This window comes from Oncorhynchus keta, chromosome 21 (assembly GCF_023373465.1).
Source record: "Oncorhynchus keta strain PuntledgeMale-10-30-2019 chromosome 21, Oket_V2, whole genome shotgun sequence".
In the NCBI taxonomy this organism is placed as follows: Eukaryota; Metazoa; Chordata; class Actinopteri; order Salmoniformes; family Salmonidae; genus Oncorhynchus; species Oncorhynchus keta.
In genome coordinates, this window is record NC_068441.1 from 41,578,066 (window position 1) to 41,603,583 (window position 25,518).

The window sequence follows — 25,518 nt, forward strand, 5'->3', positions numbered from 1 at the left end:
GATTTGTTAAACCCTTATCTATTATAGGTTTTCAAGTGGCAGACGTGACTAGAAGAGAGTATTGAGTAGTACTGTGTACAGAGTATTGAGTATTGTGTATATAGAGTACTGCGGTACAGCAAAGCTGAGAAGTATGGTAAGAGCTAGCTAGTTGAAAGCAGTGGAAGAATACTTCGAACGCATGTGTGTCTGTTGTGTGTGTCTAGACGATTCTGTTTGAGAGGACACAGAAGCAACAGAGTGTTCGGGAAACAGCCAGCTGTCCTAACAATATCTGTGGACCTACCTCTTCTGGTCGTCTGAGCAATACAGATTGTCATGATATATGCACTTTGTCAGCTGTTCAGAGAAAGCACTGGTCTGTTGACATGAATTGAGGTAGAGATCAGAGTGATATGTTACACTCATGTATTAGTGTATGGATGGTTTAGAATGTAAAAGGGTAAAAAGGTCACTTGTTTTTATGGAGTTCGTCCCATTTTTTTATACTTTATTAATTTGTCCACTAAGAATGTTTTATTGCACTGTGCAATGACCTGCTTACAATACATTTAATGTAAAAATTAAGCCAAATAACTACAGAGGGTGAAATTCAAGACATGCTATCCCTTCATAGCAAGCTCTAGGTATAGCAGGAGATTGCTTGCAAGTCAGAAATAGTTCTGTCAGTTTACATAGAGCTCTCTACTGTAGTGCTAGAGCTCATTAGCAAAGGAGGTGAAGTGGCTTGTTCTTTAGAAAGGACATGCATCCTTAGAACTAAATGCAAAAGCAGTGGACTGAGCAGATGTTACGGTGTTGAGCTTATTGGTCATCTCCGTCACCATTCCAGCTGAAACCTCTGCATTTACTGTAATGTACAGTGCATTCGGAAAGTATTCAGACCCCTTCAAATCCAATCAAATGTATTTATATAGCCCTCGTACATCAGCTGATATCTCAAAGTGCTGTACAGAAACCCAGCCTAAAACCCCAAACAGCAAGCAATGCAGGTGTAGAAGCACGGTGGCTAGGAAAAACTCCCTAGAAAGGCCAGAACCTAGGAAGAAACCTAGAGAGGAACCAGGCTATGTGGGGTGGCCAATCCTCTTCTGGCTGTGCCAGGTGGAGATTATAACAGAACATGGCCAAGATGTTCAAATGTTCATAAATGACCAGCATGGTCAAATAATAATAATCACAGGCAGAACAGTTGAAACTGGAGCAGCAGCACGGCCAGGTGGACTGGGGACCGCAAGAAGTCATCATGTCAGGTAGTCCTGAGGCATGGTCCTAGGGCTCAGGTCCTCCGAGAGACAGGAAGAAAGAAAGAGAGAATTAGAGAGAGCACACTTAAATTCACACAGGACACCGGATAGGACAGGAGAAGTACTCCATAACAAATTGACCCTAGCCCCCCAACACACAAACTACTGCAGCATAAATACTGGAGGCTGAGACAGGAGGGGTCAGGAGACACTGTGGCCCCATCCGATGACACCCCCGGACAGGGCCAAACAGGAAGGATATAACCCCACCCACTTTGCCAAAGCACAGCCCCCACACCACTAGAGGGATATCTTCAACCACCAACTTATCATCCTGAGACAAGGCCGCGTATAGCCCACAAAGATCTCTGCCACAGCACAACCCAAGGGGGGGGGGCGCCAACCCAGAACCGGCCAGGCAGAGACGGCAAGGGCGGTTCGTTGCTCCAGAGCCTTTCCTTTCACCTTCACACTCCTGGGCCAGAATACACTCAATCATATGACCCACTGAAGAGATGAGTCTTCAGTAAAGACTTAAAGGTTGAGACCGAGTTTGCGTCTCTCACATTGGTAGGCAGACCATTCCATAAAAATGGAGCTCTATAGGAGAAAGCCCTGCCTCGAGCTGTTTGCTTAGAAATTCTAGGGACAATTACGTTACAGCCTTATTGTAAAATGTAATAAATTATTTTTTTGCTCATCAATCTACACACAATACACCATAATGACAAAGTGAAAACAGGTTTTTAGACATTTTTGAAAATGTATAAAAAAGAAAAACAGATACTTTATTTACATAAGTATTCAGACCCTTTGCGACGAGACTTGAAATTGAGCTCAGGTGCGTCCTGTTTCCATTGATCATCCTTGAGATGTTTCTACAACTTGTTTGGAGTCCAGCTGTGGTAAAGTCAGTAGATTGGACATGATTTGGAAAGGCACACACCTGTCCATATAAGGTCCCACAGTTGCCAGTGCATGTCAGAGCAAAAACCAAGCCATGAGATCGATGTAATTGTCCGTAGCGCTCCGAGACAGAATTGTGTCGAGGAACAGATCTGGGGAAGGGTACCAAAACATTTCTGCAGCATTAAAGGTCCCCAAGACCACAGTAGCCTCCGTCATTCTTAAATGGAAGAAGTTTGGAACCACCAAGACTCTTTCTAGAGCTGGCCGCCTGGTCAAACTGAGCAATCAGGGGAGAAGGGCCTAGGTCAGGGATGGTCACTCTGACAAAGCTTTTTTAAAATTTTTGTTATGTTGCAGCCTTGTTCTAAAATGGGTTGAATTGTTTTTTTGCTCAGTCTGACAGAGCTCTGACAGAGCTCCAGAGTTCCTCAATGGAAATGGGAGAACCTTCCAGAAGTACAACCATCTCCGCAGCACTCCAGCTAGTAGACCTTTTTATGGTAGAATTGCCAAATGGAAGCCACTCTTCAGTAAAAGGCACATGACCGCCCACTTTGAGTTTTCAAAAGGTGGATGAGGAACAAGATTCTCTGGTCTGATGAAACCAAGACAGAACTCTGGCCTGAATGCAGAGCGTCACGTCTGGAGGAAACCTGACACCATCCCTACTGTGAAGCATGGTGGTGCCAGCATCATGCTGTGGGGATGTTGTTCAGTGGCAGGGTCTTGGAGACTAGTCAGGGTTGAGGGAAAGATGAACGGAGCGAAGTGCAGAGCGATCCTTGATGAAAATCTGCTCCAGAGCTCTCAGGACCTCAGACTGGATAAAGGATAAAGACTCTTAAGCACACAGTCAAAACAACGCAGGAGTGGCTGTGGGACAAGTCTCTGAATCTCCTTGAGTGGCCCAGCCAGAGCCTGGACTTGAGCCCGATGGAACATCTCTGGAGAGACCTGAAAATAGCTGTGCAGTGACCCTCCCCCTCCAACCTGACAGACCTTTAGAGGATCTGCTGAGAAGAATGAGAGAAACTCTCCAAATACAGGTGTGCCAAGCTTGTAGCATCATACGCAAGAAGACTTGAGGCTGTAATCACTGCCAAAGGTGCTTCAACAAAGTACTGAGTAAAGGGTCTGAATACTGATGTAAATGTGATATCAGTTTTTGCTTTGTTATTATGGGGTATAGGCTGTAATGTAACAAAATGTGCAAAAAGTCAAGGTGGCTGAATACTTTTCAAATGCACTGTATATGCTTTAGTGGATGCATACTGCGTAAATGTCTTAAGCCTTCTCCCCACTTAGTATGGAAGCAATACAGGGAAAACGTGCCCACACACAACGTGTGTGTTTATATTTACCCAGGGTTTTTCATTTCCTGTGTGGCTGAGCTGGGAGATACAGACAACAATAGGCCTCATCTAACTGGGATTAGAGGGTCGCTATTTTCCGCGTTGTGGCCATGGCAAGACCTCTGGTACTACTGAGACTTAAAGGGTCTTTAAGTTGTTTTTTTGTCACGGGCATGACTTTTGGATTGATAGGGTTTAACTGATTTTTATGAATCAAATATAGTTGCTTTTGCCTAGGAAGTTGGCTAGATTAGTTACACTGAGTATACAAAACATTAGGAACACCTTCCTAATATTGAGTTTCACCCCCCCGCCCCCTTTTGCCAATAGAACAGCTTCAACTCGTCAGGTCATGGATTCTACAAGGTGTTGAAAGCATTCCATAGGGATGCTGGCCCATGTTGACTTCAATGCTTCCCACAGTGGCTGGATGTCCTTTGGGTGGTGGACCATTGTTGATACACATGGGAAACTGTTGAGAGTGAAAAACCCAGAAGTGCTGCTGTTCTTGACACAAACATTTCCCCCTAAATAAATCCTTATTAACCAGTCTCCTCCCCTTCATCTACACTGATTGATGTTGATTTAACAGGTGACAACAATAAGGGATCACAGCTTATGTCAGTCTATGTCATGGAGAGAGCAAGTGGAAATCCAGAAGCATGAAAGGGTTAGAGAGAGAGAGAGAGAGAGACCGGTTTGTGTGTACAGTTTCATGCACACTTGATAATTTGCTTGTGTCAAAAAACATGGTGAAATAGCAGGGTCTGTACACTTTGTAAAGCTGTTACATGAACAGCAAGTAGAGATCTGAGTTGACGGATGAACAAAATGCCTTGATGAGCGCTCAGAGCAGTGTAGGGTCTAAAGTAAGGAGGTCTACCAAACTCTGTCTGGTTTCAATGGTTGAAAGGCATTTTCAGCTGTTGATACCCCCCAAGCACTCTTTCACTCACTAACTCACATGCTCGCTCACATTCTCATTCTCTCTCTCTCTCTCTCTCCCCTTCTCACCTTCCATCATTATTTCTCTCTGTCTACCCCAAGGTCTCCCCTTCTCTTTCACCCAAATGCTGTTGTTCTCCCACCTTCTCCTCCAAGCTTTTTCTCCCCTCAGCTCTGTGTGCCCACTCCCTCTATCCAATGTTTCTCTTCCCCATGCCTCGTACCCCCCCACCCATCCTCTCGTGCATTATCTTAATCTCTGTGTCTTTTGTTTATTTGGTGGAAAGGGGGAGGAGAGGTACATGCTTGTGTCCCATGGCGGCATGACTGTGGTTAGTGTAAATTTGACTGTAGCCCCTGTACATAAGGACCCGTGAGACAGGCAGGCAGACAGACAGGCAGGCAGATGGAAACAGAGAGAGGGAGAGAAAGAGCTTTCTCACTGCCTACTTATTCACAGCAACATGGCTTCTAAATCTAGCCTGTGCTCTGTGTGGAATGTGGAAACGTTTCCGCTGTCTGTCTCTTTGACTCAATTACACAGTGGTTAAGAGGAGAGAAGAAGATGCTTAGAATATATAAGATGTAATATATTATTAGATCCTTGAGAGTCAGACTTCGAGCTGGAGTGGATATTGTGTGTGTCAGTTGTCTGAACTGCTGTCTTAGAATATTCTCAGCTCAACAATCTCAGAGTTTAATTGTTTACCTCACTATGTTAAAAGTGTATGAGTTACTCACTTCTTCCCCCTCTCTCCTCCCTCTCTTCCCTCTCTTTTTGCACTAACAACTGGAAATTAGGTCAGTTCTGTCTTGGAAGTCGTCCTGATAAAACCTATTATTGGATGACAGAGAGAAAGTAACCTCTGACTCAAACTGTCAGAATTAGTCTTTAGTCCCACTGACTCAGAATACCCAGCCACTTTCTTTATTTCCCTTTTGCCTTCCTGCTGCTGAGACCTGGCCCAAAATAGCACCAGACAAAGTTACAGCCAATGACCAACATTGAATATCCAATAGTAGGCCTACAATAAGCAAAAACAAGGGTCACAAAGTAGTTTGAGTGGAAATTCCGCCCCAATAGCCTAGATCTGTATGCCCAGATCCAGAGCACTCCCAAGTCTCAGGAAGGCAGTAGTGATGCACTTATCTATCCGCTTCATCTAGTTAGGCTCGTGCTTGGCACAAGTTTGAGCAAGATGTCTATGTCCTGAAAAGGTATTTTGTGGTTCATTGGAATCCATTTATATTGTGCCATGATGGCATTGGCAGTCATATGTGGCATTCACATTCATTGGAATCCAGTCATCTTTCCATCGCAGTAAAGTTCTACTAGGTTGTTAGGTCACAGCTGCACTGCGGAAGGTACTGTTGTCTAGTTCTTCTTTCTATGCCCATGACTTGGCCTCTCTGTCTCATGCTGGCTGTAGGGAGGGCCACATGGGCAGCTGTAATACCAGTCAGTAGTCCCTGAGGGTTGGATGGGAGACGGGCAGGCACCTCTGTAAGTGGTAGCTAGTCTAGCTGATGGACAAGGCAAACGTAACCAGATGGCCCTAGCAGCACACTGGCTAAAGGAACTAATGAAGCTCCTCAGGCTGCTGCTGCCCTGGACACGTGTGTGTGTGTGTGTGTGTGTGTGTGTGTGTGTGTGTGTGTGTGTGTGTGTGTGTGTGTGTGTGTGTGTGTGTGTGTGTGTGTGTGTGTGTGTGTGTGTGTGTGTGTGTGTGTGTGTGTGTGTGTGTGTGTGTGTGTGTGTGTGTGTGTGTGTGTGAATATCCTGTTGACTCATGAGGTTGTGTGTGTGGTGTGTGCGCACTAGGCTACTATGTTCAACACCAATCTCGAGGGGCTTCAGTCCATCATCCTTTCCTTCCTGTGGCTCCATCACTTTATCCCGTTTACCACCATTATTACAACCAATTAATTAACAGTGGCTTCCTACCCTGTCGGATGAATCTCTATTCAAAAACTAGAGATACGTCCCAAAAGCCCTATGAGCCCGGGTGAAAAGTACTGCATTAGAAAGAGAACAGAGCCCTATGGGCCCTGGTGAAAAGTACTGCATTAGAAAGAGAACAGAGCCCTATGGGCCCTGGTGAAAAGTATTGCATTAGAAAGAGAACAGAGCCCTGTGGGCCCTGGTGAAAAGTACTGCATTAGAAAGAGAACAGAGCCCTGTGGGCCCTGGTGAAAAGTACTGCATTAGAAAGAGAACAGAGCCCTATGGGCCCTGGTGAAAAGTATTGCATTAGAAAGAGAACAGAGCCCTGTGGGCCCTGGTGAAAAGTACTGCATTAGAAAGAGAACAGAGCCCTGTGGGCCCTGGTGAAAAGTACTGCATTAGAAAGAGAACAGAGCCCTGTGGGCCCTGGTGAAAAGTACTGCATTAGAAAGAGAACAGAGCCCTATGGGCCCTGGTGAAAAGTACTGCATTAGAAAGAGAACAGAGCCCTATGGGCCCTGGTGAAAAGTACTGCATTAGAAAGAGAACAGAGCCCTATGGGCCCTGGTGAAAAGTACTGCATTAGAAAGAGAACAGAGCCCTATGGGCCCTGGTGAAAAGTACTGCATTAGAAAGAGAACAGAGCCCTGTGGGCCCTGGTGAAAGTACTGCATTAGAAAGAGAACAGAGCCCTATGGGCCCTGGTGAAAAGTACTGCATTAGAAAGAGAACAGAGCCCTATGGGCCCTGGTGAAAAGTACTGCATTAGAAAGAGAACAGAGCCCTATGGGCCCTGGTGAAAAGTACTGCATTAGAAAGAGAACAGAGCCCTGTGGGCCCTGGTGAAAAGTACTGCATTAGAAAGAGAACAGAGCCCTATGGGCCCTGGTGAAAAGTACTGCATTAGAAAGAGAACAGAGCCCTGTGGGCCCTGGTGAAAAGTATTGCACTATAAAGGGAATAGGGTGCCATTTGGGATGTTGCCTAGAACTGTTGTGCTTTCCTGCTCATCTGGGTTACGTTCAATGGGACGCAATGTTAGAGAACATTCACATATAAATAGACCATGTGGAACAGACATGCTTTTCTGTCATGTAGGACAGGGAATCGTATCAGTCTCTATGCAAGTCATTTCTATCTGCTCCCGAACATGACCCTGGTAAACAGGTCACATGGTCATGATGTCATCACTTCTGGTTACATAAAACACACACACACACTTCCACTGGAACTCTGCCATCGATTTTATAATGGCATAATGTTACTGTTCTATACCAGGGTTCTATACCACTCTCTCTCTCCTTCAATTGAATTGACATTCAATTCAATGAGCTTTCTCGGGAAATGACAAGTCAATGTTTCCCACATTGCGACAGTGAGTAGAACACATCAAAATTAACAAGGAGAAATGTTAAAATATATATATTTTCTTCATGTTCATCCTTTTCAAACCTCTCTCAACTCTTCTCTACCTCTCTGATTCTGACTCCCTTTCCCTACCTCCGTCTTACTCCCTTTCTAGCACACTCTCTCTGTCTGTTTCTCTCTTTCTCTGTTTTTTTTCTTGTCATGTTAGGGCAGGCAGCAGAGTGAAGTGGTTGAAGTGAAGTGGTACACTCAGCTGTGATCGAGGGCTGTTCAACAGGCTGATGATGGTGTTTAAAGAGCTGCCTGCAGAAGCTCCCTCAGCCCAGCAGTAAACAATCTGACACAGCACAGACCTTTCTCTCTCTTTATCTCTTTATTTTACTCTTTCTTTCTCTCTCTTTCTTTCTCTCTCACTCCCTCTTTCTCCTCACCCTGTCCATCCCTCCACCAGAAACATGAGCGAGGGAGAAGGTTGTATGTGTGAGACGGGGAGAGAAGGAGAGGCTCTCTCTCTCCATCACACAAACAACTCTCTCCCCATTGCTTGTGTTTCTGTCCTTCTCTCTTTCCCTCCCTCGCTTCTCTTTGACTCCCTGTTTAGTTTCATATCACACCTCTTCACATTTTGCCCTGTTGAGTTTTCAGTCCAAACCAAGATTAGATTTTGTCTAGTTTAGCACAAAATGGCAGATATGGCTTAGTCAGGGTCAATGGGTCACGGTCTGGCTGCTTTGTATAGATGTGTGCATCACATGGTATTAACATGGTATTGACTTAGAACCGGTACACGTGTGCGTGCGTGCGTGTGTGCGTGTGTGCGTGTGTGTGTGTGTGTGTGTGTGTGTGTGTGTGTGTGTGTGTGTGTGTGTGTGTGTGTGTGTGTGTGTGTGTGTGTGTGTGTGTGTGTGTGTGTGTGTGTGCGAGTGAATATTCTATCTTAATGTGTCCATTAGTGTGTGGAATTAAGAGGAGGCCTCTGTGCATTCAGGAAACATCTGTCTAACTGCCAACCAGGGAGGGAGATTTAATGTGGTGCTTTACCCCCGTCCTCCCCTTCCCCTCCTGCTTTTCTCTTCTTCTTTTCTCTCCGTCTCTCAGATAAAGATAGGTAGGGACGGTGTGACCGTCCAATAAACAGATTGGAAAGTGTAATGATGTTAATAAATTGTATATAAAGCTCTTGACCTTTTCGTTAATGTGGACAGTGCTTTACAATGACAATCTTCAAAGCTGCTTCTTGAGGTGATTCTGTCTGGTATTTCATACTTGTCTAACATGTTGACATTCACCTGTCAACAACTAGTAGACCTTAGCCCAATGGTCAAATGCCACTCATGTCCTGTCAGTGCAATGATGTAATGAGGTCAGAGGTAAAAATGGAATGACATTTAACCTTTGGGGTGACATTCTGCTCCCCTATCGTCCTCTCTAATGTCTGCAGTGTGCACTTGCTCGACCTCATATATTATATTGGTGTAAGGTAAGCTTAAGCTAGTGGGGGTTTATCCTATTTCTTACACCAGACAATGAGGGGAAGTACAGACCAGGAAGAGGGGTAGAGAATAGGACCTCAGCTTATGGTTTTGGTAGGACTCGGGTTGTGTCCCAATATCTGAGATGGCATCTTTTCCTCATCTCCTTTCCTTCATGACCAAAAAGATCAAACTTGATCAATATAAATTCATGGAACATTGAGGACAACATACATTCTGTATTATCACATGTTGTGAGGATCGCAATTATGAGAAGTATGGAAAACGACACATTTCTGTCTAGGAATACAGAGAACTTTACACCGATTCATCTCTGGAACATGATGCTACAGAGTGCAAACCGGTTTATGTCTAGTCTGGCATCACGCCCCGCTACTCTGTCATAGGGAAGGGGTACTCTGGAGTCACGCCCCGCTACTCTGTCATATGGAAGGGGTACTCTGGAGTCACGCCCCGCTACTCTGTCATATGGAAGGGGTACTCTGGAGTCACGCCCCGCTACTCTGTCATAGGGAAGGGGTACTCTGGAGTCACGCCCCGCTACTCTGTCATAGGGAAGGGGTACTCTGGAGTCACGCCCCGCTACTCTGTCATATGGAAGGGGTACTCTGGAGTCACGCCCCGCTACTCTGTCATATGGAAGGGGTACTCTGGAGTCACGCCCCGCTACTCTGTCATAGGGAAGGGGTACTCTGGAGTCACGCCCCGCTACTCTGTCATATGGAAGGGGTACTCTGGAGTCACGCCCCGCTACTCTGTCATATGGAAGGGGTACTCTGGAGTCACGCCCCGCTACTCTGTCATAGGGAAGGGGTACTCTGGAGTCACACCCCGCTACTCTGTCATAGGGAAGGGGTACTCTGGAGTCACGCCCCGCTACTCTGTCATAGGGAAGGGGTAAATCTCTGACGACAGCATGACAGCAGCAGTGTTTTCTCTCCAGCCTTTGAGAGAGAGAGATTCCCCTCCATTAGCACACTTCCCTCTCTCGTCCCCCTATCCTGTTCATTCCTCCAAGAACTAAGAACTATCTATCTGCTGAGCCACATGACATGGCATAAAGTGTCTGTGTGGTCAGCATGTTTGTATGGAGGAGAATGTTTTTAGTTACCATCATTATGAAACAGGTATCTTCTGTATGACATATGTATGATATACCCCTATGTATTAATAAAGTACAGTACTCTATATTCAAAAAGTGTTTTTATATTGATGTGTAGATTTTGTACTTACCTGTGTTCTGTCTTTCAGGTGACATCCACCTGCGTCCCAGCCCCAGACCTGGTGAGGATTCATTTAACTCTGTCCTCCTGCCTTCACGTCATTGTAATTTGGTTTGTTTGAACTTAGTTTGGCATTAGTAAGGTGTTCTCCACTCTGTCTTTACATTCTGATACTCACTGCAGTGCTGTACTACAAAAGCCCCAAACTAAAATAGTTGATCTCTTTCCCTCATTCTCAGCAGGGCTCCACAAGGTCTTCGTCCCAGAAGAAGAGGAACTCCTTCCCAGGTACCAATCACATATTTACCAGTGAAGGACTTGTTATATTTCTACTTAGTAGTAAAGGACGTGTTCTCTTTCAGTCAGTAGTGAAGGACTTGGGAAAGGATTAAATCCGTTGCAGGTAGTGTATTATTTACTCAGGAGTGTGAGTGTGGAGTAATTAGATTTATTAGGATCCACATTAACCAATGTCACGTCCTGACCTTAGTTCCTTTTGTATGTCTCTGTTATAGTTTGGTCAGGGTGTGAGTTGGGGTGGGCATTCTATGTTTTTGTTCTATGCTTTCTATTTCTATGTGTTTGGCCTGGTATGGTTCCCAATCGGAGGCAGCTGGCAATCGTTGTCTCTGATTGAGAACCATACTTAGGCAGCCTGTTTTCCCACTATGGGTAGTTATTTTCTGTTTAGTGTTTTTGTTGCACCTTGCAGAACTGTTAGTTAGTCGTTTTTTTCTTTCTTTTTTTTCAGTATTCATCTTTATTAAAAGTATTATGAATACATACCACGCTGCACTTTGGTCCTCTTCTCCTCCCAACAACAAACATTACAGCCAATGGAGACAGCTAGTCTTAATGGGGTCCGACACATAATGAAAAATACATTACAGACAAAATACTTTACAATTTGCATGAAAACATCAATGTGTGTGTGTGTGTGTGTGTGTGTGTGTGTGTGTGTGTGTGTGTGTGTGTGTGTGTGTGTGTGTGTGTGTGTGTGTGTGTGTGTGTGTGTGTGTGTGTGTGTGTGCACATTTATCAGTTACACATACAGTACCAGTCAAAAGTTTGGACACAACAACTCATTCAAGGGTTTTTCTTTATTTTTACTATTTTCTACATTGCAGAATAATAGTGAAGACATCACAACTATTAAATAATAATGGAATCATGTAGTAACCAAAAAAGTGTTTAAAAAAATCAAAATATGTTTTATATTTGAGATTTTTCAAAGTAGCCACCATTTGCCTTGATGACAGCTTTGCACAATCTTGGCATTCTCTCAACCAACTTCATGAATGCTTGTCCAACAGTCTTGAAGTTGGAGTTCCCACATGGAGTTCCCACATGGAGTTCCCACATGGAGTTCCCACATGGAGTTCCCACATATACTGAGCACTTGTTGGCTGCTTTTCTTTCACTCTGCGGTCCAACAAATCCCAAACCATCTCAATTGGGTTGAGGTTGGGTGATTGTGGAGGCCAGGTCATCTGATGCAGCACTCAACCACTCTCCTTGGTCAAATAGTCCTTACACAGACTGGAGGTGTGTTTTCGGTCATTGTCCTGTTGAAAAACAAATGATAGTCCCAAGCTCAAACCAGATGGGATGATGTTTCGCTGCAGAATGCTGTGGTAGACATGCTGGTTAAGTATGCCTTGAATTCTAAATAAATCACTGACAGTGTCACCAGCAAAGCACCCCCACACCATCACACCATGTTTCATGGTGGGAACCACACATGCGGAGATCATCCGTTCACCTACTTTGTGTCTCATAAAGACACGGTGGTTGTAACCAAAAATCCCCAAAATCTCATCAGACCAAAGGACAGATTTCCACCAGTATAATGTTCATTGCTCATGTTTCTAGGCCCAAGAAAGTCTCTTCTTCTCATTGGTGTCCTTTAGAAGTAGTTTCTTTGCAGCAATTAGACCATGAAGGCCTGATTCACACAGTCTCCTCTGAACATTTACATTACATTTAAGTCATTTAGCAGACGCTCTTATCCAGAGCGACTTACAAATTGGTGCATTCACCTTATGACATCCAGTAGAATAGTCACTTTACAATAGTGCATCTAAATCTTAAAGGGGGGGGGGGGGTGAGAAGGATTACTTATCCTATCCTAGGTATTCCTTAAAGAGGTGGGGTTTCAGGTGTCTCCGGAAGGTGGTGATTGACTCCGCTGTCCTGGCGTCGTGAGGGAGTTTGTTCCACCATTGGGGGCCAGAGCAGCGAACAGTTTTGACTGGGCTGAGCGGGAACTGTACTTCCTCAGTGGTAGGGAGGCGAGCAGGCCAGAGGTGGATGAACGCAGTGCCCTTGTTTGGGTGTAGGGCCTGATCAGAGCCTGGAGGTACTGAGGTGCCGTTCCCCTCACAGCTCCGTAGGCAAGCACCATGGTCTTGTAGCGGATGCGAGCTTCAACTGGAAGCCAGTGGAGAGAGCGGAGGAGCGGGGTGACGTGAGAGAACTTGGGAAGGTTGAACACCCGACGGGCTGCGGCGTTCTGGATGAGTTGTAGGGGTTTAATGGCACAGGCAGGGAGCCCAGCCAACAGCGAGTTGCAGTAATCCAGACGGGAGATGACAAGTGCCTGGATTAGGACCTGCGCCGCTTCCTGTGTGAGGCAGGGTCGTACTCTGCGGATGTTGTAGAGCATGAACCTACAGGAACGGGCCACCGCCTTGATGTTAGTTGAGAACGACAGGGTGTTGTCCAGGATCACGCCAAGGTTCTTAGCGCTCTGGGAGGAGGACACAATGGAGTTGTCAACCGTGATGGCGAGATCATGGAACGGGCAGTCCTTCCCCGGGAGGAAGAGCAGCTCCGTCTTGCCGAGGTTCAGCTTGAGGTGGTGATCCGTCATCCACACTGATATGTCTGCCAGACATGCAGAGATGCGATTTGCCACCTGGTCATCAGAAAGGGGAAAGGAGAAGATTAATTGTGTGTCGTCTGCATAGCAGTGATAGGAGAGACCATGTGAGGTTATGACAGAGCCAAGTGACTTGGTGTATAGCGAGAATAGGAGAGGGCCTAGAACAGAGCCCTGGGGGACACCAGTGGTGAGAGCGCGTGGTGAGGAGACAGATTCTCGCCACGCCACCTGGTAGGAGCGACCTGTCAGGTAGGACGCAATCCAAGCGTGGGCCGCGCCGGAGATGCCCAACTCGGAGAGGGTGGAGAGGAGGATCTGATGGTTCACAGTATCGAAGGCAGCCGATAGGTCTAGAAGGATGAGAGCAGAGGAGAGAGAGTTAGCTTTAGCGGTGCGGAGCGCCTCCGTGATACAGAGAAGAGCAGTCTCAGTTGAATGACTAGTCTTGAAACCTGACTGATTTGGATCAAGAAGGTCATTCAGAGAGAGATAGCGGGAGAGCTGGCCAAGGACGGCACGTTCAAGAGTTTTGGAGAGAAAAGAAAGAAGGGATACTGGTCTGTAGTTGTTGACATCGGAGGGATTGAGTGTAGGTTTTTTCAGAAGGGGTGCAACTCTCGCTCTCTTGAGAACGGAAGGGACGTAGCCAGCGGTCAGGGATGAGTTGATGAGCGAGGTGAGGTAAGGGAGAAGGTCTCCGGAAATGGTCTGGAGAAGAGAGGAGGGGATAGGGTCAAGCGGGCAGGTTGTTGGGCGGCCGGCCGTCACAAGACGCGAGATTTCATCTGGAGAGAGAGGGGAGAAAGAGGTCAGAGCACAGGGTAGGGCAGTGTGAGCAGAACCAGCGGTGCCGTTTGACTTAGCAAACGAGGATCGGATGTCGTCGACCTTCTTTTCAAAATGGTTGACGAAGTCATCTGCAGAGAGGGAGGAGGGGGAGGGGGAGGAGGATTCAGGAGTGAGGAGAAGGTGGCAAAGAGCTTCCTAGGGTTAGAGGCAGATGCTTGGAATTTAGAGTGGTAGAAAATGGCGTTAGCAGCAGAGACAGAGGAGGAAAATGTAGAGAGGAGGGAGTGAAAGGATGCCAGATCCGCAGGGAGGCGAGTTTTCCTCCATTTCCGCTCAGCTGCCCGGAGCCCTGTTCTGTGAGCTCGCAATGAGTCGTCGAGCCATGGGGCGGGAGGGGAGGACCGCGCCGGCCTGGAGGATAGGGGACATAGAGAGTCAAAGGATGCAGAAAGGGAGGAGAGGAGGGTTGAGGAGGCAGAATCAGGAGATAGGTTGGAGAAGGTGTGAGCAGAGGGAAGAGATGATAGGATGGAAGAGGAGAGAGTAGCGGGGGGAGAGAGAGCGAAGGTTGGGACGGCGCGATACCATCCGAGTAGGGGCAGTGTGGGAGGTGTTAGATGAGAGCGAGAGGGAAAAGGATACAAGGTAGTGGTCGGAGACTTGGAGGGGAGTTGCAATGAGGTTAGTGGAAGAACAGCATCTAGTAAAGATGAGGTCGAGCGTATTGCCTGCCTTGTGAGTAGGGGGAAGGTGAGAGGGTGAGGTCAAAAGAGGAGAGGAGTGGAAAGAAGGAGGCAGAGAGGAATGAGTCAAAGGTAGACGTGGGGAGGTTAAAGTCGCCCAGCACTGTGAGAGGTGAGCCGTCCTCAGGAAAGGAGCTTATCAAGGTATCAAGCTCATTGATGAACTCTCCGAGGAACCTGGAGGGCGATAAATGATAAGGATGTTAAGCTTGAAAGGGCTGGTAACTGTGACAGCATGGAATTCAAAGGAGGCGATAGACAGATGGGTGAGGGAGAAAGAGAGAATGACCACTTGGGAGAGATGAGGATCCCGGTGCCACCACCCCGCTGACCAGAAGCTCTCGGGGTGTGCGAGAACACGTGGGCGGACGAAGAGAGAGCAGTAGGAGTAGCAGTGTTGTCTGTGGTGATCCATGTTTCCGTCAGTGCCAAGAAGTCGAGGGACTGGAGGGAGGCATAGGCTGAGATGAACTCTGCCTTGTTGGCCGCAGATCGGCAGTTCCAGAGGCTACCGGAGACCTGGAACTCCACGTGGGTCGTGCGCGCTGGGACCACCAGATTAGGGTGTCCGTGGCCACGCGGTGTGGAGCGTTTGTGTGGTCTGTGCAGAGAGGAGAGAACAGGGATAGACAGACACATAGTTGACAGGCTACAGAAGAGGCTAAGCTAATGCAAAGGAGATTGGAATGACAAGTGGACTACACGTCTCGAATGTTCAGAAAGTTAAGCTTACGTAGCAAGAATCTTATTGACTAAAATGATTAAAATGATACAGTACTGCTGAAGTAGGCTAGCTGGCAGTAGCTGCGTTGTTGACACTACACTAATCAAGTCGTTCCGTTGAGTGTAATAGTTTCTGCAGTGCTGCTATTCGGGGCTAGCTGGCTAGCTAGCAGTGTTGTTTACGTTACGTTGCGTTAAAAGAACGACAATAGCTGGCTAGCTAACCTAGAAAATCGCTCTAGACTACACAATTATCTTTGATACAAAGACGGCTATGTAGCTAGCTATGTAGCTAGCTACGATCAAACAAATCAAACCGTTGTACTGTAATGAAATGAAATGAAAATGTGATACTACCTGTGAGTGCGACCGGGTTGTTGAGATCAATTCAGTAGACGTTGGCTAGCTGTTAGCTGTTAGCTGTTGGCTAGCTAGCAGAGTCTCCTACGTTAAGGACGACAAATAGCTGGCTAGCTAACCTCGGTAAATTAAGAACAGATGTGTTTGTTACTTGAACTCTGAAGCATTTAGTTGGGCTGCAATCTGAGGTGCAGTTAGTTGCTGATTTCAAATCTTATGATTTGTTTAACACTTTTTTGGTTACGACATGATTCCATATGTGTTATTTCATAGTTTTGATGTCTTCACTATTATTCTACAATGTTTGCTAAGAGCTGGCAGCAAACTGATAGGTCTGCTTTTAGAACCAGTAAAGGTTGCTTTACCGCTCTTGGGTAGCAGAATGACTTTGGCTTCCCACCAGGCCTGAGGACAAAGACTTTCCTCTAGGCTCAGATTAAATAAAGGAGTGACTATAGAGTCAGTTACCATCCTCAGTACATTTACATTTAAGTCATTTAGCAGACGCTCTTATCCAGAGCGACTTACAAATTGGAGTAGCTTTCCATCTAAGTTGTCAATGCCAGGAGGTTTGTCATTATTGATCAAAACTAATAATAATTGTTCTACTTCTCCCACACTAGCTTTACAACATTCTAACTTACATTACTTTTCTTTCATTTCATTTTTTTATGCATGAGTATGATGGCTCACTTTCAGTTGTTGGCATATCCTGCGTAATTTTGCCCACTTCGCCAATGAAGTAATCAAGACCTGGCCAGATGAAAAACGCAAAGTGATTGTCTTTGTGGTTTTCCAGCAAGAAATGTGAATCTTTGAGTGGGTGGTGAAGGAGAAATGAAGATAGACAGCGATGATGGAGAGATCGATAGAGTAATTGACCCTCTTTCTCCCTTTCCTCCTTCCCCTCTCTCCTCTCCTCCAGGAGTGTGAATCATGTGATGGAGAGAGTGATGGCGAGGCACTATGACTTTGACCTCACCTACATCACTGAGCGGATCATTTCTGTCTTCTTTCTGCCTCACCTGGAAGAACAACGTTACCGTGGCAACCTACAGGAAGTGGCTGCTATGCTCAAGTCCAAACATCAAGATAAGTTCCTGGTGAGTTGGAGGGAGGGGGGACTACTGTATTTGGAAAAAAGCAATTCACACATCCAAAATGTGAACTGGGTTGGCAACTAAGCAGACTGAAACAGGGAGGGAGGAACTATGCTCGTTTAAAAGTTCTTGCAAATTGTTTTCAAAATTTTGCGTGCGATAATGAACATGACCCTGGTGCTGGGAACATCAGTCGATACATATGTATAAAAAGAAGCCCACATGCCGTGTTGCCACTCCACAGAGTTAATTTATTGTCTTATCACCGCGCCATGAGAGGACTGGCATGGGTGCAGGCTTTTGCTCCTGCCAAGCAGTAACACTCCTAATTCAATTTATCAACTAATCATTGTCCTGAATTAAGGCTTTGATTTTTGGAATGGGGCGTTATAATACTCGGGTGAGGTAAATACCTGTACCCACAACGGCCCTTACAAGGTAAGGTTTCCCACTTCTGACCATATGGAGATAAAATGGACACTTAAATGGAATACATTTATTGTATGATCCATGATCCACACAAATTGCAAAGAAAAGGAGATCACATTTAATTTGAAACAGATTTTAATTTCTCCCTGACACTTTTATAATACCAAAAACAAAGGTGTGTGCGTGTGCGTGTGTGTGTGTTTGTGTTTGTGTTTCCTTGTTCTGGCAGAAATGTAATGATCCGTGAACAACAGTGTTTTGTATCGTAACCTGCGAACCATTGAGCGCTCATGCCATCTTCTTCCATTAGTCTTTTATGGAGCTAGTAAGAGACCATAAGTCATGCTTACATTCCGTTTCGGTATTAACTACGTTACTGTGTGGTCTTATGAAGAAGCAATGCAAACAGTATATTGTTCTTTGTAAACAAACGCTCATTGTTTTGTTTCCTGTAATCACATACGTGATGTGCATTTTTGCCACACAACTTGCAGTCAACATTGAGACAAAGTTGTGTTGTGGTTGTGTGCTTGCTGGGTATGACATTGTTGATTTCCTCATCTTTTTGTCTCAACATCTACCTCTCCCAGCTCTTAAACCTGTCTGAGAAGCGTCATGACATCACACGACTCAGCCCCAAGGTAGGTTGACTACATACACACTAGGGCTGACCCCATGTAGTCAACTGATCGTTTGTTTGGTCGATAGGCTGTTGGTCGACCAAGATTTTTTTAGTTTTTAGTCAAACAGTCGCAAATATATAAATCAGAAAGGTGTCACGATGTCTGATTCATGCCTGTGTGAGTGGACTAATCCATTGTGGAGGCCGCGGGGGTGGCACACCAGTATCACCAGTAGTACATTTACCGTTAATTGCCATAGTTTCTAATCTACAATGTTTACCGTTCTCGTTGTCAAGACTGGAAACGTTGTTTTCAGATTGCACCACCTAGGCATTTCATTCCATTTATGAGTTGTCAATTTATTAATTGTCTTTCATTTGTAGTGCTCCTGTCAGTGTTGAGTAAGGACAAGCACCTGATTATGCAGAGAAGTAGGCCTTAGGCTACATGGCCTGCACGCAAATATAGGCCTATAAAATGTGCCCATTTGGGGATCTGTTAGCATTTAAAAAAAAATATATATATATTATTTGAACGGGTTTTCTTTTGCAATTCTGTACAAACAAAAGCACACAAGAAAAAAAAAGGAAAGAAAAACACAGCTGTCAGACATATGAAATGAAGTATTGCTTAGGCAAGACATGGGACAACAAGAGAAAAACAATGACAGTTACAACAGCAATAAGTGTTCCTAGTTAGTGTTCACAGTCAGTCTCTGTCCAGACGGTCCAGAAACAGACCCCAAACCTTGAGAAAACTGCTGGAGGAGTTGGTCCTAAAAAAACTAATATTTTCCAAGTTAATAGTGTTAATAATTTCTGCGAGCCATCTACTGAAGCAAGGGGGGTGACTTCCATTCTGTGAGGGTTTCTTCTTTGCAACCACCATTCCAAACATCAGAGCCTGTTGTTCCTCATATGACGATCTTAGAACAGACTTTGAGCAGCCAAAGAGAGTGAGATCTGCCTATGGGTCAATGGCCCTCTCAGTTAAGTCGAAAGTTTACATTAGGTTGGAGTCATTAAAAATTGTTTTTCAACCACTCCACAAATTTCTTGTCCTAACCGACGTGCCAAAACTATAGTTTGTTAACATCTACTTTGTGTATGACACAAGTAATTTTTCCAACACTTGTTTACAGACAGATTATTTCACTTATAATTCACTGTATCACAATTCCAGTGGGTCAGAAGTTTACATACACTATGTTGACTGTGCCTTTAAACAGCTTGGAAATTTCCAGAAAATTATGTCATGGCTTTAGAAGCTTCTGTTAGGTTAATTGACATAATTTGAGTCAATTGGAGGTGTACCTGTGGATGTATTTCAAGGCCTACCTTCAAACTCAGTGCCTCTTTGCTTGATATCATGGGAAAATCAAAAGAAATCAGCCAAAACATTGTAGACCTCCACAGGTCTGGTTCATCCTTGGGAGCAATTTCCAAATGCCTGAAAGAATCACGTTCATCGGTTCAAACAATAGTACGCAAGTATAAACACCATGGGACCATGCTGCCATCATACCGCTCACGGCAGAGACACGTTCTGTCTCCTAGAGAGGAATGTACTTTGGTGCGAAAAGTGCAAATCAATCCCAGAACAGCAGCAAAGGACCTTGTGAAGATACTGGAGGAAACCGGTACGAAAGTATCTATATCCACAGTAAAACGAGTCCTAAATCGACAACCTGAAAGACTTGTGTTCCATATTTGGCCACTGCCCAGTTGCCAGTACGTTAATGCCCTGGCATTTGCAGCCTAGTAATAATTATTGAAGATGGGTAGGCAGGCCTAAGCCGCCACTTTCCTTGGGCTTTTGCAAGTGTGCTTTACGAATACGTGGTTTTTGTAACCCCAGACAAATTACAAGATTGTAAAAAATGATTAGGTAATACAAATTGGGAGATTCTGGCAAATAGTGGCTTCATACAATGATTTTGGCAAAATATTATTTTCTGTTGAATCAGTGAACATCCTGAGTAAGAGGGGAGCGAGAGCTTCACTGAAGGTTTTATAAAATTCACAGCCAAAACCATCCGGGCCTGCAGCCTTTCCAGGTGGGAAAGCTTTTATTGCCTCGATTCATTCCTCTGTTGTGAAATTTGAGTTCAATTATTTTTTTTACGCTATCATCAAGTTTTGGCAGGCTGGTGGAATCAAAGAAGGCTGATACATCAGTTCCAGAAGCATCGGATCTGGAAGAATAGAACTCTGAACTCTACATTTACATTTAAGTAATTTAGCAGACGCTCTTATCCAGAGCGACTTACAAATTGGTGCATTCACCTTATGACATCCAGTGGAACAGCCACTTTACAATAGTGCATCTAAATCTTTTAAGGGGGGGGGTGAGAAGGATTACTTTATCCTATCCTAGGTATTCCTTAAAGAGGTGGGGTTTCAGGTGTCTCCGGAAGGTGGTGATTGACTCCGCTGTCCTGGCGTCGTGAGGGAGTTTGTTCCACCATTGGGGGCCAGAGCAGCGAACAGTTTTGACTGGGCTGAGCGGGAACTGTACTTCCTCAGTGGTAGGGAGGCGAGCAGGCCAGAGGTGGATGAACGCAGTGCCCTTGTTTGGGTGTAGGGCCTGATCAGAGCCTGGAGGTACTGAGGTGCCGTTCCCCTCACAGCTCCGTAGGCAAGCACCATGGTCTTGTAGCGGATGCGAGCTTCAACTGGAAGCCAGTGGAGAGAGCGGAGGAGCGGGGTGACGTGAGAGAACTTGGGAAGGTTGAACACCAGACGGGCTGCGGCGTTCTGGATGAGTTGTAGGGGTTTAATGGCACAGGCAGGGAGCCCAGCCAACAGCGAGTTGCAGTAGTCCAGACGGGAGATGACAAGTGCCTGGATTAGGACCTGCGCCGCTTCCTGTGTGAGGCAGGGTCGTACTCTGCGGATGTTGTAGAGCATGAACCTACAGGAACGGGCCACCGCCTTGATGTTAGTTGAGAACGACAGGGTGTTGTCCAGGATCACGCCAAGGTTCTTAGCGCTCTGGGAGGAGGACACAATGGAGTTGTCAACCGTGATGGCGAGGTCATGGAACGGGCAGTCCTTCCCCGGGAGGAAGAGCAGCTCCGTCTTGCCGAGGTTCAGCTTGAGGTGGTGATCCGTCATCCACACTGATATGTCTGCCAGACATGCAGAGATGCGATTCGCCACCTGGTCATCAGAAGGGGGAAAGGAGAAGATTAATTGTGTGTCGTCTGCATAGCAATGATAGGAGAGACCATGTGAGGTTATGACAGAGCCAAGTGACTTGGTGTATAGCGAGAATAGGAGAGGGCCTAGAACAGAGCCCTGGGGGACACCAGTGGTGAGAGCGCGTGGTGAGGAGACAGATTCTCGCCACGCCACCTGGTAGGAGCGACCTGTCAGGTAGGACGCAATCCAAGCGTGGGCCGCGCCGGAGATGCCCAACTCGGAGAGGGTGGAGAGGAGGATCTGATGGTTCACAGTATCGAAGGCAGCCGATAGGTCTAGAAGCATGAGAGCAGAGGAGAGAGAGTTAGCTTTAGCAGTGCGGAGCGCCTCCGTGATACAGAGAAGAGCAGTCTCAGTTGAATGACTAGTCTTGAAACCTGACTGATTTGGATCAAGAAGGTCATTCTGAGAGAGATAGCGGGAGAGCTGGCCACGTTCAAGAGTTTTGGAGAGAAAAGAAAGAAGGGATACTGGTCTGTAGTTGTTGACATCGGAGGGATCGAGTGTAGGTTTTTTCAGAAGGGGTGCAACTCTCACTCTCTTGAGGACGGAAGGGACGTAGCCAGCGGTCAGGGATGAGTTGATGAGCGAGGTGAGGTAAGGGAGAAGGTCTCCGGAAATGGTCTGGAGAAGAGAGGAGGGGATAGGGTCAAGCGGGCAGGTTGTTGGGCGGCCGGCCATCACAAGACGCGAGATTTCATCTGGAGAGAGAGGGGAGAAAGAGGTCAGAGCATAGGGTAGGGTTAGTCGAGACCATTCATGTTCCTCGAGACTAATGTGACAGTATTAACATCTGACTGATTCCCAAGACCCCCTCACCCCCCAGATAAACCCGCTCTCCCCACTGCTTCCCCAGAGAAACCCGCTCTCCCCACTGCTTCCCCAGAGAAACCCGCTCTCCCCACTGCTTCCCCAGAGAAACCTGCTCTCCCCACTGCTTCCCCAGAGAAAACCGCCCTCCCCACTGCTTCCCCAGAGAAACCCGCTCTCCCCACTGCTTCCCCAGAGAAACCCGCTCTCCCCACTGCTTCCCCAGAGAAACCTGCTCTCCCCACTGCTTCCACAGAGAAACCTGCTCTCCCCACTGCTTCCCCAGAGAAACCTGCTCTCCCCACTGCTTCCCCAGAGAAACCTGCTCTCCCCACTGCTTCCCCAGAGAAACCTGCTCTCCCCACTGCTTCCCCAGAGAAACCCGCCCTCCCCACGGCTTCCCCAGAGAAACCTGCTCTCCCCACTGCTTCCTCAGAGAATCCCGCCCTCCCCACTGCTTCCCCAGAGAAACCCGCCCTCCCCACTGCTTCCCCAGAGAAACCCGCCCTCCCCACTGCTCCCCCAGAGAAACCCGCCCTCCCCACTGCTTCCCCAAATGAAGTATTGTTCTCCCCATCTCACGTAAATGAGGACCGCCGGGCATGATGGCTAGAACAGACCCAGTACTCTGCTACTAAGCTAACAACAGTCAGACTTAACAGCCATCTGAAATTATTACGTTACCGCTTATGAATAAACATAGAATCCACTGTTTCCGCAGTCATTATCGCAGAAATTTCTGGGTTGTGATTTCACACTTTCAGTTTTGTTAAGTAGGTGGCAGCCTCTTCGGCCTAGTGAAGACTTTTTGTCATGCAGCTGTGATGAACATGCAGCTTTGCTGGAAACCGCAGGCTGTATTTCACCTCCACCTCTCGCATTGGTCTGCAACACATCTCGGAATGTGCGCCGTTGCTCCATCACCTCCACGGTGTAGTCGGGGAAGATTCAAATCTTCTGACCTTTGTATTCCATAGCTCGCTGTCGTCCAAGTCGTAGAATGAGCTCCTTTTCCTTAAAGTGATGTACCCTTGCAATTATGGTGTGCAGCCTCACCTGGTGAGGGCTTTATCTGTAGAGAGTGGTGTGCACGGTCAATGATGAGGGGCTTTGGGAAGTTGTCATTGCCCAGCAGCTTGGTAATGAGCTTGGACGCAAACTATGTGGGTTTACCATGTTCTTCGTCCTCCAAAATCCCCACAAGTTTGATGTTCAGCCTGCGACTTTGGCCTTCTAAATCAAGAACCTTGGCTTGGAGCGCCTTGTTCTTTTTTTAAAGTTGCGTGCAGGTGGTTTCCAGGCCTCCGATCCGATCCGGTTGTCATGGTCAGACAGGGCCTCATCAGCTGTGTCCATGCAGCTCATCAGTTCAGCCTGTGCTATCTTTAGAGACTCAAAATTTGTTTTGAACCTGTCAAAGCGATTGTTGCTAGTTTTTATTGTTGCAGCCTCTTTCATTTGTTGACACATTGCCGTGGCATAATCTTGTTGCTTGGTGTCTGAAGAGTTGTCATCTTCAGTACTCAATGGCGCAAGCTGCTGCTTGTTGGGCCTTTGTAGGTTTTGCGTCAGCTGTTCTGTTGGTTAGTGCCTGGGTTATGTACTGAAAAAACTGTAGATATTTTAGCAAATTTGGAACTAAAACGGTAACAATTAAAGATTTCAAAATAAGCAGAGAGGTGATCTGAAGGAACGCTTGTACTCCATGCGCACTAGCGCCCCGATCTGATAGTATTTCTGATTGTCTTAACTCACCACCACTGTGGAGCTTCTTAAATATGTTTTTCTTCACCTCAAATGCAAGTAAAAAAAAGTATGTTTTTACATCCATTGAGAATGACAATAGTTCCTCAATGTAGCCTATTTTAAAAATCTTTCCAGCTCTCTTTCACTCCGAATGAAAGGGAAAAAAATGTTGTGCTCGGTCATAAAATAGGCCTTACCTGATTACTTCTTATCCCTTGCACAAATAGCCTACAACTTTGTCTGTCCGGAACTCACTGGCTCAGGTAACTCTGAGTGCCCAAAATATTTTATACAATGTTGCAAGTTTGCTAGCATTAGCTTCAGGCTGGACCCAACATGTTTCAAGTTCCTTGCAGACAGGCCATGTGTAACCAATCGATTTATAGGATATTTTTTTTATCTGAATATTTTCTACATGCAGGGTGCAATGTTATATTGTTTGGCTTTATGTAGGCTATATGACAAGTTAATTTTAGAGTTTTGAATAACCACATGATAATGATTTTGAGATATGAAGACTTTATTATAATTTAAATGAAAAAAGGCATGCAGATCGGTAGAAATAAATTGGTACTCCAAATGGAAAAGGGTGGCAACCCCTGGTGTAGCCCATCATCTACCAACAACTTCAGGAGCTTAATGGCAGAATCTGGTTAGGCGATCTTAATCTCTGGCTCCCTATTGAGTAATTTGTGTGTCTTAATTATTTTAATCACAGTGTGCTTAAAGCATCAGACAAGCTCAGTAGCCTAGATATAGTTGGTTTTATTAAAACACATAGGGTGTGTCTATATAGGGACAAATACACATTTAGACCAATCAATTTGTCGGAAGAACAGACCACTCCAGGTCGACCAAGATTTTTTGGGGGGGACAGACCTAATAAACACACACTTCAGAGTGCTACTAGTCCAGTATTCATGTGTGAATAAGTCGATAAATAATAGCCTGGTCCACATCTGTTTGTGTTGTCTTGCCAACTACTATGGTCATATTGTCATTCCAAACATGACAATATACTGGCAAGAAAGTACAAACAAGTCTGGGAGCAGGCTAACTAAATAGCCCTCAGGACCTAAAATGTTCTCATCTTCAGGTTGAAGACTTTGGCTGGCCCGACCTGCACGCCCCTCCGCTGGAGGGGATCTGTGCCATGTGTAAGGTCATGGAGACCTGGCTGACCTCTGACCCCAGCAACGTGATCGTCCTTCACTGCAAGGTCAGGGAGGGTTTAGTGATGTATTGTGTTGTGTTTTCTGTTCAAATATGTCCAGTTATCTTACATCTCTCTTGTATTTTTTTTTCTCTCTCTCTCAGGGAAACACAGGGAAGATTGGGGTCATTGTGGGTGCCTACATGCACTACAGCAAGATCTCTGCAGGGTATGTGATGAGAGTGTGTGTGTGTGTGTGGGGGGGGTAGTAGCCTGTTTATTGATAGACTGTTTGTGTGTGTGTAGAGCGGACCAGGCCCTAACCACTCTGGCCATGAGGAAGTTCTGTGAGGATAAAGTCTCCTCCTCGCTACAACCCTCCCAGAACAGGTAAGAACATCTCTCCTCTCCCTCTTTCTCTTATGCCATGCAACTTTCCTGCATATTCCTCCCATTTCTCCTCCTTGTGTGTT

At 46.1% G+C, this 25,518-nt stretch overlaps 1 protein-coding gene across 6 annotated transcripts in view; it reads left to right on the forward strand.

Moving 5' to 3' along the window:
• Nucleotides 1–25,518, forward strand: part of LOC118400572 (tensin-2-like) — a 69,084-nt gene that overhangs the window by 12,219 nt on the left and 31,347 nt on the right. For 3 of the 6 annotated variants that reach the window (XM_052473937.1, XM_052473941.1, XM_052473938.1), the window contains 7 exons: nucleotides 10,511–10,543; nucleotides 10,722–10,770; nucleotides 16,907–17,084; nucleotides 18,101–18,151; nucleotides 24,989–25,111; nucleotides 25,210–25,274; nucleotides 25,352–25,435. In XM_052473937.1, the coding sequence (XP_052329897.1) occupies nucleotides 16,923–17,084; nucleotides 18,101–18,151; nucleotides 24,989–25,111; nucleotides 25,210–25,274; nucleotides 25,352–25,435 (485 nt within the window). In that variant the 5' untranslated portion in view covers nucleotides 10,511–10,543; nucleotides 10,722–10,770; nucleotides 16,907–16,922. Of the gene's footprint in view, nucleotides 1–10,510; nucleotides 10,544–10,721; nucleotides 10,771–16,906; nucleotides 17,085–18,100; nucleotides 18,152–24,988; nucleotides 25,112–25,209; nucleotides 25,275–25,351; nucleotides 25,436–25,518 lie in introns of those variants that run through there. The other 3 variants (XM_052473939.1, XM_052473940.1, XM_052473942.1) reach the window with 2 other exon arrangements.